The sequence below is a fragment of the Amborella trichopoda genome, chromosome 10 (assembly GCF_054954075.1).
Source record: "Amborella trichopoda isolate Santa Cruz 75 chromosome 10, AtrichopodaSantaCruz75HAP2 v2.0, whole genome shotgun sequence".
Taxonomy (NCBI): domain Eukaryota; kingdom Viridiplantae; phylum Streptophyta; class Magnoliopsida; order Amborellales; family Amborellaceae; genus Amborella; species Amborella trichopoda.
The window spans coordinates 29,079,625-29,106,033 of NC_142345.1; the positions used below are offsets into that span (position 1 = coordinate 29,079,625).

The 26,409-nt window shown below is 31.6% G+C and overlaps 1 protein-coding gene across 1 annotated transcript; it reads left to right on the forward strand.

The window, feature by feature from the left end:
- The first annotated feature begins 17,238 nt into the window (after window positions 1–17,238).
- Window positions 17,239–25,057, forward strand: LOC18429697 (small ribosomal subunit protein uS7). Its single transcript, XM_006838980.4, has 4 exons — window positions 17,239–17,358; window positions 23,668–23,939; window positions 24,476–24,679; window positions 24,775–25,057. Exons 1-4 carry the CDS (start codon window positions 17,293–17,295, stop codon window positions 24,827–24,829), a joined length of 597 nt encoding a protein of 198 aa, XP_006839043.1. The 5' UTR covers window positions 17,239–17,292; the 3' UTR covers window positions 24,830–25,057.
- Window positions 25,058–26,409: the final 1,352 nt, after the last annotated feature.

Consider the following 26,409-nt stretch of genomic DNA (forward strand, 5'->3'; position numbering starts at 1 on the left):
TTTTTAAAAAAAATTACTTTTAAGACCGGATGGAAACTCCATATTCCAACCAATTTTTTAACAAAATTTTTGGGTATGCCAAAAAAAAAAAGTCAAAATTCCATTATCCAACCCAAGGCATTTGGGGAAACAATTTAAAAAGTAAAACAAATGAGAATGAAACTCCAAACACAAAAGACATTTTCCAAATACCCCAAAAAAATAAGATATTAAGGACAGTTTTCCTTTGTCAAATAAGAACATTACATCTTAAAGATAGAAAGTGATAAAATAAGGCCTAGGTCTTATGAGAATAAGTAAAGTCGCATCTCATTCTCATCGAAAATTGTACTTCAAATTAATCATTTTAATCTTGACTATTATAGATGTGATAAGAATAATGATTTTAAACCCCCAAAATATTATATTTTGTAATGACCATCTATTTTCAATTGCTCATGGATCTGGAATATTATTATCATTTTTGAGCTACAAATTTCATAATCGGCAATGAAAAAAGATTTTAAAGCCATTACAAGAATTTCCTATGACTGAAGAGTTTTTCCGGATGAAGTTATGAGGTGGGGCTTTACTTTTTGTCCTTGAAGGCCAAAACCTTGTAGAAACTACATCCTTGAGTCTCTATCCTTGACACAAATGCGAGAATACGAAACATCTACAGAAAAAAATGACATCTAGACATGACACGTTCGCACAATACATTCGTGTCTACAAATATATGTGTATGTCTATATAGTCATATGTTGAAATTTTTGTGTAGTTCTTATTTGCATTTACTACGGTTTCTATGCGGGGGCATATTGTAGAAATACGGGCTTGGCAATAAATATATTTTTTAAATATTTGATCTTAATTTTTGAAGAATATACCATCTTAAGGGGACGGTTGTTTCCTGCTCCATCTTCTAGTGTAGTTTAAAAGATGTGGCTTTCACAGGGGTTAGCATAAAAGCGACGCCTACCCCAAATTAAACTCGTTCAAACATGGACTTGGAAGCCGTGGCTTCCAAACTAGTGTTGCGATTCTTACAATCAAACGTGGGAAGTGCAACACTGGTGTAAGCCTCGACTTCCAATGAACAAACATACTCTAAGGCCAGTTTGATCAGTTTCATTATATTTTTTTTTTTAGTGAGTGTGATAATTCGTTAAGGTAATGAAAGGTTACAAGAGGAAAATAAAAAAGAAAATAAAAAAGAAAGGAAAGAAGAAAAAAAAAAACAAAAGAACAAAAGAAGAGGAAACACACAGCCATAATGCTAAGAGGCTAACGGCTAGTTTGGATGTCAAATAAAAAAACCTTCACACTAAAAAAAATCGAAAATTTTGTCATCCAAAATTAAGAAACATTCTCATCTTTTTTCATTATTATGTTGGACTGTTTCGATGGGGTTAACATACTAAAAAAAAAGTTTGCATTCTACCCTTCTAAAATTCTCTTGCCGATCCAAAAGGTTTTTCTGTATCTCTCGAAGCGGTAAAAAATTTGCTTCCATGCAATAAAAAAACTTGCAACCCAAGCTTCTCCTTATTCATGAAGAGAAGCAGTTCCTATGGTTATGGTATATGAGAAAAGGTTTGCTTTTTGTAGAGAGAGAAATGACGTTGGCTTAAAACAAACACCACCTAGGACTGCCATGGATGGGGTTTGAGCTGGCTTTTTACAACCCGAGCTTCTCCTTATTCATGAAGAGAAGGGGCTTCCCATGGATATGGTATCACCTTTTATAGAGAGAAAGGGTCTTGGTTTTATCGCCGCGTAGGGCTATCATGGATGGGGCTTGAGCTTCTCTTAATTTTTTAGAGAAAGAAAATGAAAATGTTATGTTTCATAGAGAGAGAGTAGCTTTGGGGTTTTTAAAATATGACGGAGTTAATGGGTCACGGGTTGAGGTTTGCACGGGGGTGAGAGAGTTGCACTTTTCATAAAAAAAAGTTCAAGTCTAACTTGAATTTTTTTTTACACTAACTTTTGCCATGACACTGCAGTATTTTTTATTTCAATAGAAAAATCAAACAAAATCTTGAAATTGTCCAAACGATGCAAATCTGTTTTACAATATTTTGAATTGTAATCCAAAAATATTACAATTTTGAGTACATCCAAACTGGCACTAAATGATAGAAATGTTCCATTTCATTATTATAGGTCTTCCATTTGCTTATGTTGCTTATTAATAGGTCTTCCATTTGCTTAAGTTGCTTTTTCAACACCCTTTTTTTAGAGTAGTTATTGTACTGTTTGCTTTAAAAAATATGACCTTGAGTTTTTTCTTTTCCTGTCCTAGGCCAAGGTAAAAGGGTTGGATTGTGTAAGTTAGGCAGCATAGTTAAATTTTACCAAAGCTCATATTGAGGATCATGATTCGTGTAGCTGATCCCAATTAATTGGAAAAAGGCTATGACGATGATCATGATGATTGTAGCATTTCGAGTATTGTTAGCAAGTCTCTGTTTAAAATATAATTTTTTAAAAAAGTTATGATTGTTTAAAATCTGTTATATTTTTGAATTTTTCAAAAGATCTTCAAAAATTTTATTTTATCAATAGTGGAACTAATATAAATTTGAATTTTATCCTTTTTTGAAAAAAAAACTACCTAAAATTTATTTTATTATTAGTGGAACTAATACAAATTTGAATATTATCTTTTTTGTGAAAAAAAAACTACCTATATTTCATCGTTTAGTATCTTTGAATTTTGTTTTAGAGATAAGTGCAAGTAGATTAAGAATATTGATTTTTAAAAAAATTATACAAAAAATTATCCAATAGTTGCCCTTTAAAAAGTGCAAATAATCCATCAAAACAGCTATATATTTCAAAATAATAGTTAGAGTTATAGGAAAAGTAACTTAATAATATTAAAAAAAAAATCTTCTAAATATAAAGCATCATTATAATGAGCAAGAAAGAGATTCAATGACAATTAAAAATATTCTAGGATGAGCTTTGAATATTTGGATTTTCTTAAGCATTTTGTTGCCTTCTTTTTTAATATAGAAGTTTGATTAATTTCAACTTTTCAATATTTTTATTTTATTATTTTATACGACATCGAAATTTGGATGGACCACTATTTTACATTTTTGGTCTTTTGTGTTTTAGTAACTGCAACCTTATACCGAAGGTTATTTTTCTTTTTTTTTTAACAATAATTCTATACGTTGGGTCCCGCTTTTGTTGTTTGCTAATGTAATTCTTGTGTTTGATACTATTTTTGTTTTATTATATACTCTCAATAAATTCTATTATATATTTTGTGAGGTGACTAAATAGTAAGTATTAGTATTGTTATTTTATTTATTGAAAGTCTAGACAAAAATTTGTCAAGTACGCCTCTAATTACACCACGTAAGGACATAAAAGCTAAAGTTCAATAATTTTAGTGTTTCCACATAATAACTGTAACTCATAATCTTATAATGTGTTATCTTTACATATCCTTTTTTTTTTCATTTTTTTTTTTTAGCAAAATCTGTAATATTTGCCATTTTCTAACTTAACAAATTTTTTATGATTCATGTTTTTTACCCCATTTTTTGCCTCCCACTTTTTGGAGCAAAATAGATTTATTTATGATGTTTTGGTTTTTGCCGGGTATATTATTATTTCCGACTTGCTAACTACGATTGCAAGTCAATCAGAAAATGGATCTTGGGGTGCAATGCAATGTGTAAGCGGCCAGGATTGCATTGTCCCATGACTAATAAAAACAAAATTTTTATATTTTTATTTCTTGGAAGTTTAGTATTTTTTATTTGATTCATACGACAAGAAGGCACTAAATGTGCAAATCTGAGGTTTGAAATTGATGGATTTTACACTCGCGAGTTAATCGTCCACTTTTTTAGCTAGAAAGATTGATTCATAGAGAGAGAGAGAGTGTCTAAGTTTCAATGAGATAAATTGATATTCATTCCATGCATCTAGAGAGTCCAGCTTTGAAGGGGAGATCAATTGGCATGAGGCATAAAGAGGGGCAAGCTTTCTATGCTTCTCCCACAACATAAAACTTATATACTTCCTCTTATCCAACCCTTTATTTTGAATGAAGAGTTAAGATTGTCCCAATCCTAATGTCACATCTCTACATTATTTTTTTAAAAAAAAAATTTATATAAAATATTTTGACACCAAATTTTGAGCTTCCAATCCTCTATTAAACTCGTACTTGTAAAAAATATATATAAAAAAAAATTCAATAAAACAAAATGATCAAAATACCCCTGAAAGTTTCAAGGGGTATTTTGATCATTATATTTTATCAAAAAATTATTTTTAATATTTTTTATAGGTGCGCCCCAATGATAAGATGGCACGTATAAAATTTTGTATTCATACAATTTTAAAAAAAAAATTAAAAACAAAATACTTTTAGGCATCGGATCTAAAATCAAAAGGTGAATGGCTCAATTGATCAAACTTGGACGGTTGGATGGTAGGGGAAGCATAAATCTCCCATGCTATAGAGGAAGTATAGAAACCTTTCCCTATAAAAAAACCTATGAGAACTCAATTCAGTATGATCTCAATGTGGGCCCCCATAAAAGAAAGCAATTGCGAGTGTAGGCTGATCTTTCATAGAGAGTGATGGTTGGGTCCAATGTAGGAAATCATGACTCCGGCACAGTACCGGGCCTTAGGCCAAGCCGAGTAATTATGATCGGGTCGGGTAGGTAATGGCTAAGCTAAAAAGTGTTTCAAAAAAAACAAACAAACAAACCCAAAAAAAATATGAAAAATATGTTTGAAGTAAAATTAAACGAAACACACCTAAATGTGGTTAAAAATGTAGTAAAAAAATAGACTTTAACAAATCAATTTGTGACAAGTATTTTAGGAATAATTAAAAAAAGATGGAAAAATGTAAGCATGCTACTTTGCCAAAATGATAGAAAACATAAAAAAAACACATTATAGATAAAATTTCTTATGTTTTGAACTTTTAAATATTTTTTTGAATTTTTTTTTTTAAAAATCCGGAGCTTGCACTAGAGCCAAGCTTAACCAGACCGGCACACTAAGTCCGGCGGTTCCAGTCAACCTATCCGATTTTGGGAACAGTGGTCGGGCCTTCTTCCTTGGAGAGCAACGATACATCATCTTTGATAAGAATGAAAAGAGAAATTATTTAGGGAAAAAGTTTATATACGATACATCATCTTTGATAAGAATGAAAAGAGATATTATTTAGGGAAAAAGTTTATATAAGTGTAAGGCTTTAAACAATCAAATTAAAGCACACATCGTTTGCTTTTTTTTTATGCAATACTTTTGTTTTTTTTTTTTCTTTTTTTTCTTTTTTTTCTTTTTTTTTTTCTTTTTTGGGTGTGGTTTTTCTTTTTCCTTTTTTTTTGGGGGGGGAGGGGGAGGGGAGGGTCCAGTTTCTCGATTGTTGATTCGGATTGGCAAATCAGTCAGTCCAGATTAGTCCAATGGGGGGCAAATCCATACATAATAATCTCTAAGTCTTGAAACATTATTCGAATCCCATATCATTAGCAAAGGTGTTCTAGTTTATCATGAAAACTTATGGCACTAATCAAAATTTGCTAGCCTTAAGGAAGATCATGTAGGTGTTATTTCTATTGTCCTTAAGAATGCTTAGGGAAAAGACCGATAAGCCAATGTGGTTTTTTTAGCTACAATGCAAATCAACCTTCAAAGTGTACAATTAAAGTGTGAATTTTATGGGGTAAAATTTTGTACATTTTTTATTCAAAAATAAATAAAATTTAAAATTTGATCTTGAGCTCTTAAAGCCCTAAATTTAATGTCCACTAAATAAATGGTTTTCATTCACACTTTCTGTGGTGACTTAAACAATAGATAAGCTTGTCGGCTTGTATAATCTTTTTTTGGCTTAAGTTATATTTATTTATTGCCCTCATATCTTTTAATAATTAGGGTATGCTTGTATTATACATAATATATTATCTTTATCGGAAACTTATATATTCTAGATAATATTATCTTATTAGTTATTTGGCACATTTTTTTAACTATGTATAATATTATCAAATTATTAACTTTTTTAGCCCGTTCCAATTATTTTTAAATATTTCTAGCAAACAATATGTGATTCTCAGCAAATTGTTGTGAATAAAATAAAAACAGCTTCTCCAAAGATAAAATTATCTATAAACCACCAATAAGTTTATCTTAGATAACTTTATAATGGACATTGTCAAACAACAAATATTTCACATTAATTTTATTGAAACAATAAATTATCACGGATAATTACTCCCTTCATGTGCCAATATGTGAAAGATTCTATGCTTCTGTGGGACCATACTATCCATTTACTTGTTAGGGTAAAACCTAACCTAGGTGAGTTTGTAAGGGAATCTATCCTCCTCAACCTTGCAACCAAAAAAATAAAAAATAAAAAATCAATCACACGCTCTTTATATGCCTGAAAAATAGACCTAATATTGCACATAGATCATCTAATTAATAGACAACCAAATCAATATATTAAAAAACTCAAAATTCATCTTCTTTTTAATACAATCATCTTGTGATTCTTAAGTGAATCCCAAATTTCATATCCAAAATCTGCCCAAACAAAACTTTGGCCAGAGGGAATAAATGGTAAAGTAGGCTCTTGCAAGTGCACAACATATGAACTTGAATAGTACGAATCATTGCATCTATTGCTTGTCAATCCGTGGACACTTTTACCAAAGGGTGTGATTTGTATAAGGCCAAGGCCAAAACAATTAAGGACCTCGTTGCTATGCGGCCAAGCCTGCATATGTAGAAATGCAGGTCCTTTAAAAAATCTATTTTTGAGATGAATTTTAAGATTTAAATTTTAAGGGCATGTAATCTCTAACATGGAAATCATGAATATAAAAAAATAAATACATTTAAAAAACTAAAAATAATAATTTTAGTAAAAAAACATTTGGACCGTTAGTGTTCATTCTTTTTAAATGTAACACCTACTTACATCCATCTTTAAGATGGATCGTTTACATATTCTGAACCGCATATGTAGAAATGCGGTCCAGCCCGTATGAAACAATTTTCCAACAATTAAAATAAGGTGCATCTTTAAAATAGTTTCAAAAGATGCTATTTCGGTGCCGAAATTTTTATGACAGTCTCATAATTTATTTTTATCCCTAATTATAAAAGTGAAAGCTTAAAAAATAGTATAAATTGAACAGATCTATGAACACTTGAAAATCTTAAAAATTGACAGTCCAGATACTATACTGCTAGATACATTATTTTCAATACTTAAAATCTATTTTTTCTCATGTCCATACATTTTGAGGTCGAGATCTTCAACTTGAGGAATTTTGGGCATGGAAACAACCTCTTCTATTGAACTTTTGAGGTGCACCATAATTCGATTGTTTAGGGCCTCACCTTTCTATAAACTTTTTCTTCTACCAAAAGGGCAAAAAAAAAAAACCTCTCATTATGGTTTCGAATTGGATTATCAAAATTTACCAAAAGTTGAAGGCATTTAAGCTATTTACGGATTTCGGATCAATGATTTTCTAAACAATGGTGTTGAGCGTTTCTTTAAAATGAAATTCGATGTTGTCATTTCAATGAAAGTTGAGGCCATCCGAACATTTCAAGTGGAAATTCGATGTTGTCATTTCAACGGAAGTTGAGGCCATCCGAACATTTCAAGAGAAAGGCTGCGCCGGTAGTCTCCTCGCTATCAAAGAAATGCAATAACGCAAATTGTCCTAGAAGTCCATGTAGCATGCACCTGCGGGAGCATATACCGTAATTTAACTCCCTCGGGCAAAATAGCGACTAGAGGATAAAAGCATGATTCTAAAAGGTTCAGGAGAAATTTGCTCTCCCTTTAACCAATAGCTTTAGATACCTATTGTTTTTTTGGTACGGTATATTATAAGACATTTATCTTTGATATAAAGGGGCACAATTACTTACAACCAGCAGATGTTAAATCTGATAGCTTGGATATGGCAAAAAATTCGAGTAAATTTCTTTTTAAGTTTAAACATGGTCAATAGGACAATTGTATGCTGATTGTCCATTATGTGCCTAATGACAATTGGCAAGAGGTGCAATTATTTTTTATGTGCCTAATGATAGCATGCCCCATAACTATCTTTGGTCCATATAATATATAGGAAAAAGTTTGTAAATGTATCAACCTTGTGCTATTGAAGTAAGGTGCACCTAAAAAAGCCATAAAAAAGTTCGTTTCGATATTAAAAAAAACTCCCAAATTCATCATCCCAATCTGTATGATCATGAAAACAATATTTGTAATGCATTATCTAGACCATCTATTTTCAAAAATTTTAACTTTTTATAGATATACTCGATCGCATCATTTTTGGAGCTTTAAATTTTATGGTTGAGGGCGACAACAGATTTCCATGCCCTCGTAATGTCTTTCGGCACCAAAACTGCATCTTTGAGCATGCTTTTGAGGTGCACCTTACTTAAATAATACAAAGTGTATATATATATATATATATATATATATATATATATATATATGAAAAAGTTTATATAGAACGGAGGCTCTAAACAATCAAATTAGAGCCTACGTAAAAAATTTCACTAGAAGAGGTTGTTTTGATGCCCAATATCCTCAAATTGATCATCTAAACGTCAAGATGCATGGACATGAAAAAAAAAATGTATTTCAATTTGAAAATAATGTATTTTGTAACGTATTTTTGGACCATCAATTTTCAAGATTTTCAAGTTTTCATTGATTTGTTGATCTACACTATTTTTAATGATTTAAACTTTATAAATAAAGATGAAAATATATTTTAAGGCTATCACAAAGATTTTCAGTGCTGAAACTACATTTCTCAACACTATTTGAAGGTAGGCTCCAAATTTGATTGTTTAAAGCCTAGGCTCCATACAAACCACATCATATATATATATATATATATATATATATATATATATTCAGAGCCTTATATAGGCCCTCTATGTTGGAAAAAATGAAACGAAACACATCTTTCTAAACTGCTCCTTCTTCTCTGAACTACTAGAGAACAAATTATCCACCCAATGGCAGATTGCTATAATGTCTCAGCAAAGTTATAAAAACATGTTGTTATCTTTAAAGATTTATTACTGTTCATTTTTCTTATATACTTCAAATTATACTGGAAACATCATTTGTTTGTTATCGTGCTTCTTAAAATTATTTATTATAATTCATTATAATTTTATTAAAAATTATCTATATTTCACACAAGCTTACTAATTATAATTATTTTATCTTCTCAATTTTAAATTTATAAATTTTCGTGCACTCAAAAATATCTATGAATGATTATAAGTTTTTATTACAATTATTAAATGTTTGGAAATAACTAAAAGGCCTTGCTATAAAAAATAGATTTATTTTTTAAAATTTTTGAATAATTTATAATTAAATTAAAAGTCTTGTGCTCTAAATGTAGTTTAGGACTAAATTTCCAGTTTTTCAATAATAATTTTCAGAATTTTCCAAAAATATCCCCATCATATTTTGCTTTACGAAATGTTTTTATAATTTTCAAAAAATATCCTATCATATTTTCCTTTACCAAAAATTTATTTTCTAATTATAATATTAGAATATAGATTAGTTTTAGAATCTTTTACCTCTTGAGAGCTCGAAATTAATGCTTTCAAGTTTTTTTTTTCATAAGTCATTTTGTTGTGTTTTAAAGACATTTCAAAATAGAAAGATCAGAGTAAATTTTACTGTGAAAGTCTCGTGCTTTCAAAATAGTCTATGATTAATTTTTAAATTTCTTATAAATTAGTCAATTGCTCCTACTGTTTAACTATAATATTCTTTTCCCTTTTATTTTAGAAAAACGGTTATATAAATCCGAGGATCTAAACAATCAAATTAAAGCCCACCTAAAAAATTCCAATAGAAGAGATTGTTTTGACGTCCAAATATCCTCAAATTGATCATCTCGATATCAAGATGCATGGACATGAGAAAAAAAATGGATTTCCAGTTTTGAAAATAGTGCATCTTTTAAAGCATTTTTTGACCGTCAATTTTCAAGATTTTGGAATTTTCATAGATCTGCTCGATCGACACTATTTTTTAAGCTTTAAATTATATAATTAAATATGAAAACATATTTTAAAGCTATCATAAAGATTTCCCGTATTGGAACCATATTTCTCGACACTATTTGAAGGTGGGCTTTAGTTTGATTGTTTAGAGCCTCGGCTCTATCCAAAGCACCATTTACTATATTTACAAATATCTTATTTTATTGGGCGCTTCGTTAAGATGACATTTGAACCTAACGTATCTTTTGGTTTTTTAATCTTTTTTCAGTCTTCTATCTCTCATTGCATGTCTACGTGCATTAGTTATTATAATTTAAGAAATCGTCATATGAATTATTCATTTTGTTTGTCATAATCCTACTTTAAGTGTGTTAGTGTGTTATTTTCAAATAATCTCCTTCATTGAATTGAAACATCAACAATAGATAGAAAAATAAGCCGCTTTATGACTTGCACATAAAGCGAATTCTCAAATTTATTGGACAAAGGAAGTTAATTTCCCAAGAATTTACCCTCATCGAACGATATCAATTTAATTTCTAGATAAACCAATTCCTTAAAAAGGACATTTGCAAGGATTAAATTTTCTCTAAGGTTTAAAAAATGGGAAATTTTCGCTAATATACTTTAATTTTAAGAAAATCACAAAAAACTCTAAACTTCCTAAAACCTCGCCCACATCCTTTTTCTCAATTTTCGACATTTTTTGGACAAAAATACCATTTACGGTAGTCTTTCGACCGTAATGCATTGCGACCATTACGATAATTAAAATACTGTTGTAAATAGAGATAGAATTACGGTAATTCTAGTACCTTAATAACATAAACATCTATTACGGTACTTTAATTACCGTAATAACATAGAGTATTACGATAATTAAAACACCGTAATAATTTAAAGTACCGTAATAATTTAAAGTAGTATTACAGTAATTTAAGTACCGTAATATTACCCCACTCCACACGAAAGATGTTTTTACTCTCTCGAGCCTACTATTTATTTACTCTTTAGATGAAAATCCACGCTAGCTCTTATTTTTCAAATCTCAAATTTTTAGGATATAATCTCTACTTAATTTTTATATAGCTCTCAAAACTTTTAAACGAAAACACGTTTAAATAGGTGTTTTTTAACGAGGGATTAGATCCACATCGTGCTCCCATGGGAACATAGATTTTTTGAAAAGGGTATCTCTGATATTAGTTTTAGTTTGAAGCTTTTAAAGTATTACCATAATACTTTAAAAGCTTCAAACCAAAGCTAAAAAACATGGGAGCACAATGTGGATCTACTCCCTCTCTCAAAAATACCTATTTAAGTGTGTTTTGGTTCTAAAATTTTGAGAACCATATAAAAATTAAGTAGATATTATATCCTAAAAATTTGAGATTTGAAAAATTACAGCTAGCGTGGATTTTTGTCGAGGGAGTAAATAAATAGTAGGCTCCAGAGAGTAAAAAAATCTTTTGTATGGAGTTGGGCAATATTACGGTACTTAAATTACCGTAATACTACCTTAAAGTATTACGGTAATACTCTATGTTATTACGGTAATTAAAGTACCATAATAGATGTTTATGTTATTACGGTACTAAAAGTACCATAATTCTATCTCTATTTACAACGGTGTTTAAATTACCGTAATGGTCGCAATGCATTACGGTAGAAAGATTATCGTAAAAGGTATTTTCGTCCAAAAAATGCAGAAAATTGAGAAAAATGTGTAGACGAGATTTTGGAAAGTTGGAGGTTTTTTTGCGATTTTCTTAAATTAAGGTATATTAACAATAATTTTTCTTAAAAAATTAGATCGGGTGGCCGAACACATCCCCACTAGGTTATAGTTGACCCGATGAACCAGCCGACTCAAACAGATTTGACTAATTAGGGCTTACCCGAGTTAGAAAGCATTTTAAAAAAAGAAAGTTAAAAAATCTAAAAATCAAATTAAGTTGATATGTAAAAAACGATGAATTTGTTGCATATTTTGATAAATTATTGAAAGGTCCGAATATCGAGAATTTAACTTTTGTCTGAGGGCCACACAGTCATTTCATAACCTAAAATGTAGTAATTCGAAAAATAAATAAAAATGCAAAAACAATAAAATCTAGAAAACTTTACACACATATCCCTGAATTTTCCTATTATTCAATATTCCCCTTGAAATTTCATAGTTTATGTTCATCCCACTAGTTTAAAAAACAATCGGTGACTAGGATCGGGCATCTCAAAACCAGTCTGGATCGGTGAATTGGAGGTCCGGATCGCCATATTATTGTAGGAAAAAATAGTGAACCAGCAAAAAAATACATATAAAAACAGTGAACCGATCAAGAACTTATCAAGATCGGTGAATTGACATTTTAATTGTAGCAAAATGACATTTTTACTGTAGCAATCATCGGTCCTCTTTTAGACCCAGCCGATTTCCTATATATTGATAGAAGCAGTACGGGGTGACCGATTCCTGGGTCATATCGAGTGATTATGTGCCAACCCGAGGCTTTTAAAATCAGTGGTTCATCCCTAAAAATTTAACTTTTTTTTGTTTTGTTTCAACGACCCTTATTTCGAGCCTTGAAAATAAAAAACTCTATACGCTAAAAACGTCTGGGTATTGGATGGGCTATTAACCTTGTTATTAAAAAGTACACATATTTCCAACATTGAAAATCCAAAATTTTGTATTTCAGATATTCAATTCCAAAAATCACAAATCAAAATATTTAATTTTGGATTTTCAATAACTTAAATTTTAATAATCTAATAGAATAGGGTTTGTTTAGTTACATGACATGTAGGAACGCTTACATATAAAAGTATAGAGTTAATGTACGCAAAAAGACGAATGAGAGTAAACATAATTTATCCATAATACTAAGTGGAAAGGAAAAAAAACTAAGAAAATAAATAGGCGTTATATAGGAAATGATAATAATAAAACTGTTATCGGCAAAAAATGGACAGATTTAAAAGGTAAAGTTGTTAATGTCAAGAGATAGGTGATATGCTCCTATCAATTAAACTTCTATTATGGGAATAGATAATTAACGTAATAAGTACTTATGCACCATAAACAATACTAGATGATAAAATTAAGAGACAATTTTAAGAGGACATAAATGGACTAGTGCAAGACATACCAAATAGAGATAACCTTTTTAGGAGGTGACCTAAATGGTTTAGGGAAGGATACTAGATGGTATGAATGGATATATGGGGGGATATGGATTTGGTGAAAGAAATGAGATGGTTGAGGCTCTTCTAGATTTTGCAATGGTCTATAACCTAGTAATAACAAACACTTAGTTTAAAAAGTGAGATCAACATTTAATAGCTTATAAAAGTGGATCATATAAAAATGAAATAGACTTCGTCCGAGTTACGAATGTAGATTGATCATTATATAAAGGCTATAAGATTATCCCAAGAGAGAGTCTAATTGCACAACATCGACTCATATTTATGGATATCTGCACAAAGAGATGGAAGAGAAGGAGGTGAAATGAATAGGTGTTCGAGAATTAGGTGGTGGAATTTTTAAATATTAGATCATAAACTTATTTATGGATAATTAGTTAAAAAAGGAAAATGGAACTCTGAAGATGAGGTCAAATGTCATATGGAATCAGATGGTTGACAATATTAAGAAAGTGGCAAAAGAAGTTTTAGGATAAACTAGAGAAAAAAAATTTGCGATAAGAAAACTTGGTGACGGAGTGATGAGGTTCATAATGCCATTAGTAAAAAATAATCACGTTATAAAACTTGATATTGTAATAGAAATGATCAAAACTTAGAAGAATACAAAAATGCTTGGAAAAACACTTAAAAAAATAATAGGTAATGCCAAAATTAAAGCACATGATAACCTATGCAGTAATCTAGAGACAAGAAAATATGAAAAATATGCATTCAAATTAGCAAAAATGATTAAGAAAAAATTTAGAGACCTAAACCATATTAAATATATTAAGAGTGGGGTTTGAAAGTGCATGGGAGAATTTAATAAAAATATGTCATTCCAAAGCATGTCATATTAAAAGCATGTGATTCCCAAATTAAGAGCCAAGGCACACAAAATATTTGACAAGTTCGTATGCCCTATACACTTAAATTTAAATTATATGTCAATATTTACATCATATTTTACTAAAGTAAAAAAAATGTAGGTGTAGAAAATAAAAACAAATGATCAAAATTAGCACTTACCAACGTTATTTTTGTGGTGGACGATCCACCCCACTAATTGAGGTTTTGAAATACTGACTATTACTAGTCTTGTCATTATAAAATTCATGATTTATTGGCACCATATGGTAGATTTCCTCCCAATTTTAATTTTATTTTTGGATTCTAGTACACTATCACACTATCACGATACGCCGTTGGACATGCTGAATACGGGTGAGAATTGCCCTTATCCGGATCCGAAACCTGGATTTCAAATCCAATTCGAATCCAAATGAAATCCGGATACGAACCCAAAAGTTTGAATTGAAATTCGGATCGGATCTAAGTGCAGGTGGATCCAATCCGAATCCAACCCGGATCCAACCTAGTTTATTTAATAATAAATTTTTATTTCATATAGATATTTTTTTTAAATAGTATATAGATAAAATAATTCAGATCCAAATCCGAATCCTAATCTGATGTGTACTATTCAGATCCGGTTTGAACCCATATCCAATCCAAATTTATCTATCCCCACATTCTCACCCCTAATGCTGAACCACACTCAATCCCAAACCATAATTCAGCCCTGAATATTATGATAATATTCCAAGCATCCATAATATTCTATTTTAAGAAGCCAAATATCCTTAGAAATATAAAATCCTTAGTTTAGGAAACCAAATCACCAAATATAGGCAGATTTTCCAAAGAATAAATACTACAATATTTGTCAAACTGAGATTTTTTATTATCAAAATTGGCAAAAAAAAAAAAAAAAAATCTCTATAAAGTGGTATTGCACATGGGTGCCCAAGTTCCTTCACTCTTTTATGCTTTATTTTCTTGATTATGTCTTACTTTATTACTTTCCTTAATTGTATCATCATTTAGTTTTATTGTTTTGATAGTTATATTATTCTTGTTTTCTTCTATTTTTGCTTCTTTTGTATTTCACCTTACCTTAGCCAACTCGGTTGTTGAATGCAAGGATAGGTCTTTGAGGCTGATTTTTTTTGTAGGTCCGCATTTGGTGTTAATTTTAGATACGATATCAGATAGGTCGGACTTTGATTAGTCGCGTTAGTTTCAAAATTGCATTTAAACACACTTATTTTATGGCTTGTGCAATCTGCAACTATATTATATAACAAAATCAAGTGCGTAAACACATACCTATCTTATAAATTGTACAATATGCAACTATATTATATTACAAAACCAAAAGATACATACTTACATAGTGTTCAACGTTTGTACTATATATTATATCTCCCATCCTTATGTAGAAGTATTGCCTAATATGTTCCCTTAAGAACAAATTGTATACTTAATCCATAAAAATAAAAACAAAAAACGTATTTAGTAATATGTTATGTATTTAAAATTACGATCTACATTTAAATGCATAATTTAAAAGAAAATAAATTGAAATTTATGTTTTTATAAGGATCTTGTGGTGATAGATCATATATCCAAGGAACATGTGATGCATATGTATGTTATACTATGAATATTAGTTCCTTCAATTATACTATTGGTTACCTCATAAAATAGGCTCATTTTCTTTTTATTTTATTTTATTTTTATTTTTATTTTTTTGACTTTGACAGCTTTACCTTTTTTCTATTCTTTAATGGAAAAGGTTTAAGGAAAATTTTATATAGAACTCTAATTTCTCTTATTATTTCATGGTAGACCCTCTTTCTTTTTTTCTTTCAAGTGGTATAAAGAAACCCCTAAAGATTTCACCGCACCCTCTCATCTCTTTTGACCATAAAAATTAGCCACAACAAATCTATTTACCATTTCAACTCAAAACCTTTTTTAATCATCTTTTTCCCTTTCCACCTATTAAAAACGTTTTTGGGTTGAAATGCTATAAAAAGACTTTTTGGAGTTAATTTTTATGATCAAAAGTCAATAATAAAAGGAGATAAGAGATGATGGGGTATAATGTAATATTCGGGGATTCCTTAAGCGGCTTGAAAGAAAAATGGAATGAAGGTTTACCATGAAATAATACTATGAATTAGGGTTCCATATGAAATTTTCTCCAAAAGTTTATATAAAGTTGCAACCTTAAAATGTAGAACTACGGATGCACCTCAAAAATCCATCAGAAAAGGTTGTTTTAATATTGCAAAACCCTCTAATTGATCATCTTGATGTCGAGATGTATGACTATGAAAAAAGAAAGGATTTTGAGTCCTAGAAACGATGTATCTTACAACACATTATCTAGACCGTCCATTTGCAAGATTTGCATATGTTTATAGATCTACTTGATTTTAATCATTTTTGGAGTTTAAAATTTTGTAATTAGATATGAAAATAGATTTTGAGATAATCTTAAGAATATTTTTACATGAAATTGATATGCTACGATAAAATTTGGAAGTGCGTCTTAAATAGATTCTTTAAGGGTACAACCTAATACAAACCACGCCCTTCTTTAATTTATGTTTAATTTCAAACCGCATCTTAAAATATTATATATTACATGACGTACAAAGCTATCTCCATATTTTTTAATAAAGCCGAACGATTTCTTCCTCTGGAGGAGGATACCATCCATTTCCTCCCTCTAGGAAAAATATATGCTACTTTTTTAATATCAATTTTGGGGGAGGTAATCTATATAACAAATAAAACAATTATTTTATTTTCAAAACAAATCCTTTATATATTACAAAAACTTATGCCATAAGATTGAATAAAGATTGTCTAGTTTTTGAAGGGCTAAATCTAAGTATCATAAAACTTAAAAGTTAATTTTTTTTTTAAAAATAATCATCTAGTAATTATTATGTGCCTTACAAAATTTTATACAAAAAGTTATCCAAAACAAGTGTTTAGACTTTAGAGCGAGGAAGAGAATGCACAGTACGCTCCTGCGAGAGTGTTTGCACATTTATGCATTTACACACGATTTGCTGAACCGCGCGTGTTGCCCGCCTAGCTCGTGCTTTATATATAGTAGATAGTGGAGATTGGGAAGTTAGGGTTTTTGGGCACATTTCCAGTCGCCTCTCCTGTAAAAGGTTAGAAGAGAAGATGGCGGAGGTCGCTACACTCCCTGAAGTGAAGCTTTTCAATCGCTGGTCCTTTGAAGATGTCGAGGTTCGTTTTTGTTCCCATTTATCTTTTTCTTTTATTGTGATTATTTGCCTCACCTATATTTAATTTTCATCCAATAATCACTTTTATGTTAACCTAGATAAATTTTCTCTCGCTAAGATATGGTTGGTCTTTCTTCTAATTTTTGAAGTATCGGCATACCAAAATTTTTTCCATGCCTTTGCTGAAAGTTGTTTTTTTAACTTTCTTTGAGGTTTAATTGTATTCATTGTGACTTGTGTTCTTATATAATAGTGATTTAAGATGGAAATAATGATCGGTTGAAATAACTGTGAACTTTTTTTTTAGGTTTATGTTATTTCCCATGTGGAATTGAGATATTTTGTTTCATGCATTAAATTTGCATTTTCAGTTTTGATTTGGCTATTTTTTTTCAGTGTTTTTTGTTAAAAATCTGTTGCATTTGGGTTTTGGCCTCAGATGATCAGTTCATTTCATAATTGGAGAAGGAAGAAAAAGAAAATCTATTGATTCGAAGGTTCCAATTTTATTTGCTGGATTGATTCAGAGCTTAGGTGTATGTTCAGAGATTTGAAATCTTTATTTATTTTTGTTTTTATTTTGAAATGATTCATTATTCCCCACAATGTAATTGTAAAAGCTTTATGTTTTGGTTATTCACCATGTGTGGTTGGCAAAATGATGGACATATTCTTACGAAAAAAAAATATCAGGACTCTTCGTCTAAAGATAATGAATTTATAAGTTTTACTTGAAAATTTGTGTTCATGGTTCTTTCATGGATACATTATTTTCATAGATGAGAATGGGGCTCTGGTCGTGGTGGTAGTACCACTTGAGTCTCAGTTAAAGGTCATGGCCTCCATTCTCACCAACACTTTCAAAAAAATTGACTTATTCCATAACGGTAGGGACCTATAATCCCCACTGACCTACCCACCCAAAAAACAAAAATTTCTTTTCATAGATAACATTGTTATGTTTAAAAACCAATAGAAAAAATTTCTATGCTCAAAAGAGTTTTAGTTTTTTCCCATTGGTAACCCTAGTACTCTGCAGATAGGAGTTTTAAGAGTAGGGAAAGAAAACCTTTGGATCCCCAAGAGAGGGGCTTTTGGTCCTGTCTCAGTGAGAAGGTTTACATTGAGTGCTTTATGTGGTCCACTTGTTAATTTAGATGTTGGTTTATCTGATTGGTGTGCTCACTAAAAAATGTCAGCTTAAAATAAAACAAGGGATCCGGATGAGTTGTTTCAGGGTTTCTGTGGATAACTGTGGAATATTTCAATTATTGTGATCTTGCTAGACCATTTAGAGCATCCGTCAAAGAGACAGATATGCCTGTGAAGATGGTGGTGGAAGATGTTACTCAAATATTACTGAATTAACTTCTGTGGCAGCAAATTTCCAGTTTTAATTTGGAACTTTTGTAGTCTATAGAACGATTCCAAGTTCCAACTCATCTACAAGATGACATTTAACTATTTCTATAAAAATGCTCTCAATTGGTTGGTTGTAATGGATTTATATTATGGTGGTTGTTTTGTCTATTAAATATTTTGTGATCACACATTAAGTGATGGTCTTTGATATATTGTGATGTGGATGGAGAAAGTTAATAAGTGATGATTATTTAGATGAGCTTTGAGTGATAAACAATAATGTATAGAGCTACGATCAATGGTTAAAACAATGCATGTTTTTTGTGTAAATTAAAACAATGAGTTCATAAATAATTATTGGATATTTAATTTGGATCAACTTCAGTTGTCTGAAGTTGTCCTAAGAAATAGAGTGGTGGTTTTGGGAAGTTTTGATACCCAGGGTTCTTTCCCACCTAAGCACGCCTAGCTTGGATTTCATATTTGCTTGAATTTCATGTTTGCTTGGATTCCATACTTGCTTCAAATCTACGTACAATGGTCATTCTAGCTGTCCGAAATTCTTCATTTTCCTTTCATTGGTGTAATACATTTTGTAGCAATATGCTGCTGTGTATTTCTTAACCTAACCTTAGATATATTTCTTATAAAGGGGGTTTTGTCGAAATTTTTAATATAATTGGTTATTTTCCTAAGTTTGTCCAATGTTTTGTTAATTATACTTTTTACCCAAGGTTGTTTGGTGATTATTCGCCATGTTAAAAGTCAAGATTGTCCATTAGACAATTCTTACTAGGCTAATTTGGAAGTCCATATATTTTAAACTAGTTTGGGTCAATATTAGGGTTTTCTGGAGTTGTTTTTGTAATTCCAGTCACCTAGTGACATGTATATAAGATTAGAAACACTATTTTTATTAAATACAAAAGCAGCCCTTTGTTTTGATAGCTTTCAATATGGTGACCGGATTAGAGAACTCTGGGAGGGTAGATATTTGTTTTTTTGGTTTTTTGGTTTTCCATTGTCAAAGAACCCTTAAGAGATGCTTATTTCAATGCTGAATCTATTTGATTTCTGAAGTAAGCGAGCACCCATACCTATTTTTGTCTGGATTGGCAAGAGTGATGGTTCCCACTTCCTCCTCTATCAAAAACATATTTGCTTTTCTAAAAAATAATTGTTTATAAAATAGTGGTATTTGAAGTTTACTTGCTCTTTATCTTAAAGAAAAAAAATGTACTTTCATCTTTCAGTGTTTCTAGCACCACGTATCATGTGTTTGATGTAAAATATTAGTAGTTTAGAGGCTTTTGAAATGGTATCCAGAAAAAGAAAAGGACTTTTGTGGTGGAGGTGCAAACTAGAAAGTATTGTTCCTATGAATATCATCACATGGGAAAAATCAAATGAGTGCTGTACTAGAATCACTTTCTCCTATGATCACTCTGAGAGAATCCTTTTACTGCCATCTAATCGCTTTGTTGAAATTCCTGCAGGGGCAGTTTTTTTTTATGAGGTAAGTCCACCTGCCTTTCTAATCAGAAACAAAAACTCCTCATGGAGTTGGTTTTATTTTCCTGTATTGTATGTGGGGATGATCTTATAGGGTCAAGAAAAGCCTCTCGTTATTATGTGGTTTGAGTATTTTTGGTTCTGCATTAGGGTCAGGTCATGTATTGTGCTTAAGTTATCTTGAATGAACACCTGAATATCATTTTTTTCTATTTACCATGTGTTGTGCTTTAGAATGTCTATATTCTCAGAATTATGAATTTATTAAAGCTTTGTTACCTACCATTATAAGAAAAGATCTCTCAATTATCCATGTTATTTTCCTCCTCAAATCTCACTATTGTGCATCTTTCCCTCTTCCTCCTCTTTCCCTGCACAAAATATCCTAGTCAACTTTAGTTTTTTTTTTGAGAAAGGTTAACTTTGTATAACTGGTTAAGAAATGTACAATTGGCCTAGTCAACTTTAGTTAATTGCTTCTGGTATCTGCTTTGTGAACTCCTCGAGTTTTATCTCATTCTCGTTACTTGTTATACCATTTGGTACTCTTCTCACCTTTTTGTGCATGTGTTTACGCATATGGCATGGTAGATATCTGCCTTTTAAGTTTAGTTTTTCTTATGTGCCATACCATTGTGGAACTTGTGTTGGGACTCATGTGATTCCTATGGATTTTTCTACTCATTCCTAAGTGTTGATTATGATGTTGATAAAGACTTGACCTTTTTTTATTTTGAATAAATTTGACTTTGAAAAGCCATATGGCTTCAACTCTCCGTGCCTTTCATGTCACTTATCTTAAATTCATGAAAACTTTTAGTTATAAAAATTTGCAATTAATAATAAAAATTATGGAAGTGTCATATTTCTAATTTTTGGTAAATAAAACAATTTGAGAACAATATCAGTAAAATTTCCAACTAGCACAAAAAATCAATGGCTGATTAGATCAATTTACTCACCAATAGTGCTTTCTCAAAAATTTACTCACCGATAGTGGATACTTTTTAATCAATCTTTTCACTTAGGTTCCTTTTGAGCTATTTTGTTAAAAAATTACTCAAACTAGAGAGGGCCCTTTTGTAATCTAAGCCACATAAGTCACCTAATTCAAATGATCTGTGTTCATACTTGTTCCAAATTTCAAAATTAGAGGAAAAAACACTTGGTCCAGTTGTTTGAAAATTCGGCTGCCTAGCCACCTAAGCGGCGGCCAATCACTTAAAACGCCTAGGCGGGGGCACCTAGGTACTACCGTCAAGGCTCCTAGGCGCTATAGTTAAGGCGGCCTCCTAGGCACCTCCTCGATGCAGGTTGCTGAGGGCAGAAAAATGCCCTCGGTTACGGTCAAAATAGTAAACCCCCCCCCCCCCTTTTAAAAAAGGGGGAAAAGGGATTTGGTAGACATTCTAAACCTCCAAAACCAAAATTGTACCATCTAGAGAGAGAAAAATTCTCCAAAAACCTCTATTTTGTGATTTAAAAATAGATCGAAAAAATTTCGATTTTTCCCAAAATCAAAGGCAATGCTTCGTGGTAGATTTCAGAGCTTCTGATGGTCAATAGTGAGGACTTTTGGAGATCGGATAGATTAGGTTTGGGCCGACATTGTTTTCATTTTGATATTTTTAGAGCATTATGCAATTATGATAATTGAGTAAGAGTTTTGATATTTTTTTGCTATGATGTATAATGTTTTGAATCAATTTTTTTTTTTACCTTTTTTTTCCTTCTGTTATATATTTACATTTTTGTACTTGAAAGATGATTTTTTTTTGTGATTAATTGATTATTAATTCATTTGAACGATGAAATTGGTCCTATATCAATTTATTTTATGAATACTTGGTTCTTACTTTGTACAATGTGTGATGTTTAGATATCCTATTAGTTTTGTTTTACATTTTTGATATTTTTACATATTTGTAGATGGAACATTTACAGATTTGGACTTATATTTTGTGAATAGTCATAAGCTTTGGATGGAATTGATATTTTGTGAATATTTGATATCCAATACCAAATCTTATGGATATTTTTTAATAAACAATAATTATATTATAATTTATATCTTAATTCTTATGTGAATAGTCTCTACCCGTCCCCGCCTAGGCTGTTACGCCCCCAAAACGCCCAGGCACCGGCCTGCACTTTTTTTAACATTGACTTGGTCTAAGGAAGCCAGTTGGGATATTTATGTAAATTCTCCTGCTTGTTTCTAGTTTTAAACTGCAATAAAGCTATTTTAATGAAAAAAAGCGTGTTATGATGTAAATTCTCCTACTTGTTTTAGGTTTCAAACTAGGATAAAGATATTTTAATGAAAAAGTGTATTCCAGTTTTTGAAGATGGAATAAGCAAGGGTATTTAGGCCATTTGGCTCAAGTATATTAAGTGGGCCAAATCATCAAAATACCCTTGCTTGTTTAAGGTTCCTAAACTAGAATGGGGCAATTTATGCATTTTTTGACAAAATAGGTGACGGGATACCTAACTGCAACTATTTTTGATAATTCTGTAAATTGATTGATTAAAGTCCTCTTCGATTTTTTGCTGTGGTGTGACTTTTATGTTGATATATTCCCAAAACTTAAAAGCTATCTTATTTTTTGGACTATATAAGGGAAGATGCCTTTGAGAAAGAGAATCTTTATCCTGAATTTTGATGAATGATTTTCAAATAGCACTAGATCTATTTGCATCAAGACTCTCTTTAATAGGATAATAAATGGTTTTGATGGTTATGATTGAATAAATTATAATGGAAGGCTATGATTGCATGATGATGATGATGTAGAAATGGACATCACAAGAAATTTAGTATGAAACTTAGATTTAAGTTCATGTATTTTATTTTTATTTTTGGGGTTCATATGTTCCCTTTTGTTAGTTACTAGCAATAGTTGATCTCTTGTATCATCTATCTATCCATTTCTTAGGCCTAATAAAACGAGAGAGTATGATTTTATTTGGGACAAATTGCAAGTTTAATGTTTTCATTGTTTTGACGATGATGGTTTTTAGAGCTTCCACAATATTTTTATCATTGTTTTACTTTAGTAATCATTTCATTTGTTTCCCTCATATTGAGGGAAATGACTGATTCTGAGTAAGTTTAAAACATATCTGATCTGATTTGTTAGCATATATGCTCAACCTGGTATATCTGGTCTTTATATATCTGGCTATCATCTGCTGAGGTCTCACACTGGTTTGCTATGACTCTATCTTAATAGTGCTGCACTCCCCATTGAGAATGGAAGGGATTCATTTATTTCTTTGTTGTGTGTGTTGTGTGTGTGTGTGTGTGTGTAAGAGAGAGAGAGAGAGAGAGAGAGAGAGTCTTAAGAAGTTATTTCAAGCTTTTGTATGCTTCTCCAGACTTCTCAGTGCTTACACCTTACTAATTTGCTGTAGTTTTGATTTTCATTATCAGGTTAGTGATATCTCTTTAGCAGATTATATCGCTGTCGCCCCATCTAAACATGCAACATTTGTCCCTCATACTGCTGGCCGTTATTCAGTAAAGAGATTCCGCAAGGCTCAGTGCCCCATTGTGGAGAGATTGACAAACTCCCTCATGATGCATGGGAGAAATAATGGCAAAAAATTGATGGCTGTGCGCATAGTCAAGCATTCGATGGAAATTATCCACCTTCTCACTGATCAAAATCCGATCCAAGTAATAGTTGATGCAGTTATAAACAGGTGATTTTGGTTTTATTTTCTTGTCCCTACGATAATTATGTAAATTTGAATGGGAGATCTATATACGTATATGGTCTCCTCACTCTCTCTCTCACACACACACATGCATATAGCCATGCACACAGATGTACACTTGCACATCTTGTATTATCTTTGAGCTTCCTCAGCTTCTGTATCAAAATAGGGGGATCCGTTTGTCTAAATGGAGGTGACCCAATGTGGTTTCAATGTAGTTGTGACAAACACGCCCAATAGCACACATAATTTCTTGTGTTTTATCCCTGAAATGGAGGACCATGTGGTATCTCTCCTCTGGCATCCACTTGTACACAGATCCTACGTTTATCTGTTATCCTTAAATCTTTTATCTACTATTTCACGCTCTGTCTCTCTCTCCTATATTTAATGGAAGGTCCTTTCATGCTCTTTCTCTCTCTCACTTCTATATTTAATGGAAGGTCCTTTCATGCTCTCTCTCTCTCTCTCACTTCTATATTTAATGGAAGGTCCTTTCATGCTCTCTCTTTCTGTGGCAGTGGGCCAAGGGAAGATGCAACTAGGATAGGTTCAGCTGGTGTTGTGAGGCGGCAAGCCGTGGATATCTCTCCATTGAGGCGTGTGAATCAGGCCATTTACCTTCTAACTACTGGTGCTCGTGAGAGTGCTTTTAGAAACATTAAAACGATAGCAGAGTGCTTGGCCGATGAGCTCATCAATGCAGCTAAGGGATCATCTAACAGGTATATTTTTTATTTACTTTAATTTTGGTGATCTCTTCTGGTTTTTGCTTTCTCTTAATGTTCTGTTACGTAATACTGGCCTGGTTGCTCAACAGCTATGCCATCAAGAAGAAGGATGAGATTGAAAGAGTTGCAAAAGCTAACCGTTGATGGATTTGCTTTACTGGCGTATTTTTCTTTCCCAAGAGGGCATTAAAGAGATAATGTGAGAAATCAACTGAATCTGGCTTTTATTTGTGGTAGTTCTTGGATGGAGCTTGCCTTTCCCTTTCTCTTTTTGAATATGTATGAACTTTTGGAGCGAAAAGAATTGCAATTTTCGCTTTTTTCCATGAAACCAAGGATTCTAAGAAATGAGCACAAAATACTTTTGCGCAAGGGTCACTTGCATTTTCTGAAAACCATGGTTTGAAGGCATTTTAATGATTAACTTGATTGTCACAAAATAAAAGGAAGACATTCGTTTAGATTTTGGCTTTTTGGATGCCCGTGCAAAGTGACTTGCATTCATAGGTTGGACTTCAAACTACAAGTGAAAGAGAGGTCTTATTATCGACTTTTTTCATCATCAAAACGACTCTCTCTCTTTCACGCACACGTATTTTGCTGTCACTTCTTTCCGCTTTTTTCCGATCCTCAATGCATTGAGCTACCATGTGAAGAAAGAGAAACAATGAAATAGAGATTTGGAGAAACCTAAACTTGAAGATGATACCTGCTCTTGCAAGCCTTCATCCAAAAACTGAAATTCAAGAGAAGATGGGGAATTAAGGGGGTTCTCTCTTTATGCCTTTTTGATACCAGGTGGCTTTATTTCTCAAAAGCTTCTATCTGAAAAGACTTCTCTAATTTCTCGTGGTTTGTAGCCCGGTTGCTGAATTTGTGATGGGTGATGATGCAACTGCCATACGGAGGGTTACCGCTCCTGCTGAGACAATGACGCATTCGTTTCAAAACCAGGAGAATCTGCCGTAGCACAAAGCTGAGTTACTGGTTCAATTGAGGCATTTGAGGCTGGTTTTTTTAGAGAGAGAAACAATGGGTGAGAGAAGAGAGGTTTTAAGACCCTCATAACACACACTCTCCATTATAATCTAAATGAGAATCTTTCATTGTCCATCATCATATTGACACTCTTGCATGCAATCCAGACCTGCAAGTTTTCTAATAACCAGACAGGGAGATTGGTTCTTAAAAGTTTGGAGTGTACCTAGTTACGAGGATAAAACAACCCATGAGTGACAGTTGTTTAATGAATTTATAATGGCCATGGCTTATTGACGATTCAGTAGGAGGAAACCTATGAGTGCAATGGTTTATGTGATGTCAAATTGGATGGTTAGAGGTGAGTTATTTGATAATTTTTTTTTTGGAATTTTGTGTCTATTCAATGAAATTGTGTCTAGATACACTTCCGACCATTTTTTTTCAAATTTAAGGCGTAATGGATTGAGACTGTTGTGGATAAAAGAAAAAAGAAAAAGCTTATATAGAGTTGAGGCTCTAAACAATCAAATTAGAAGCCACTTCAAAAATTTTAGTAGAAGAGGCTGTTTTGGTGCTCAAATATTTCAAATTGATCATCTCGACATCAAAATGCATAAACATGAGAAAAAAATGGATTTCAAGTTTTGAAAATAGTGTATATTGTAGCGTATTTTTGGATTATCAATTTTCAAGATTTATAAGTTTTTAGAGATATGTTCGATTGACAATATTTTTTAAGATTT

What these genes read in the sequence shown, in the direction of transcription:
- LOC18429697 (XM_006838980.4), top strand. Translation starts at nt 17,293, where the DNA reads ATGGCGGAGGTCGCTACACTCCCTGAAGTGAAGCTTTTCAATCGCTGG. An exon ending in GGTCCTTTGAAGATGTCGAG is followed by an intron (nt 17,359 to 23,667) that starts GTTCGTTTTTGT and finishes TTTCATTATCAG; the next exon opens with GTTAGTGATATCTCTTTAGC. An exon ending in GCTAAGGGATCATCTAACAG is followed by an intron (nt 24,680 to 24,774) that starts GTATATTTTTTA and finishes GTTGCTCAACAG; the next exon opens with CTATGCCATCAAGAAGAAGG.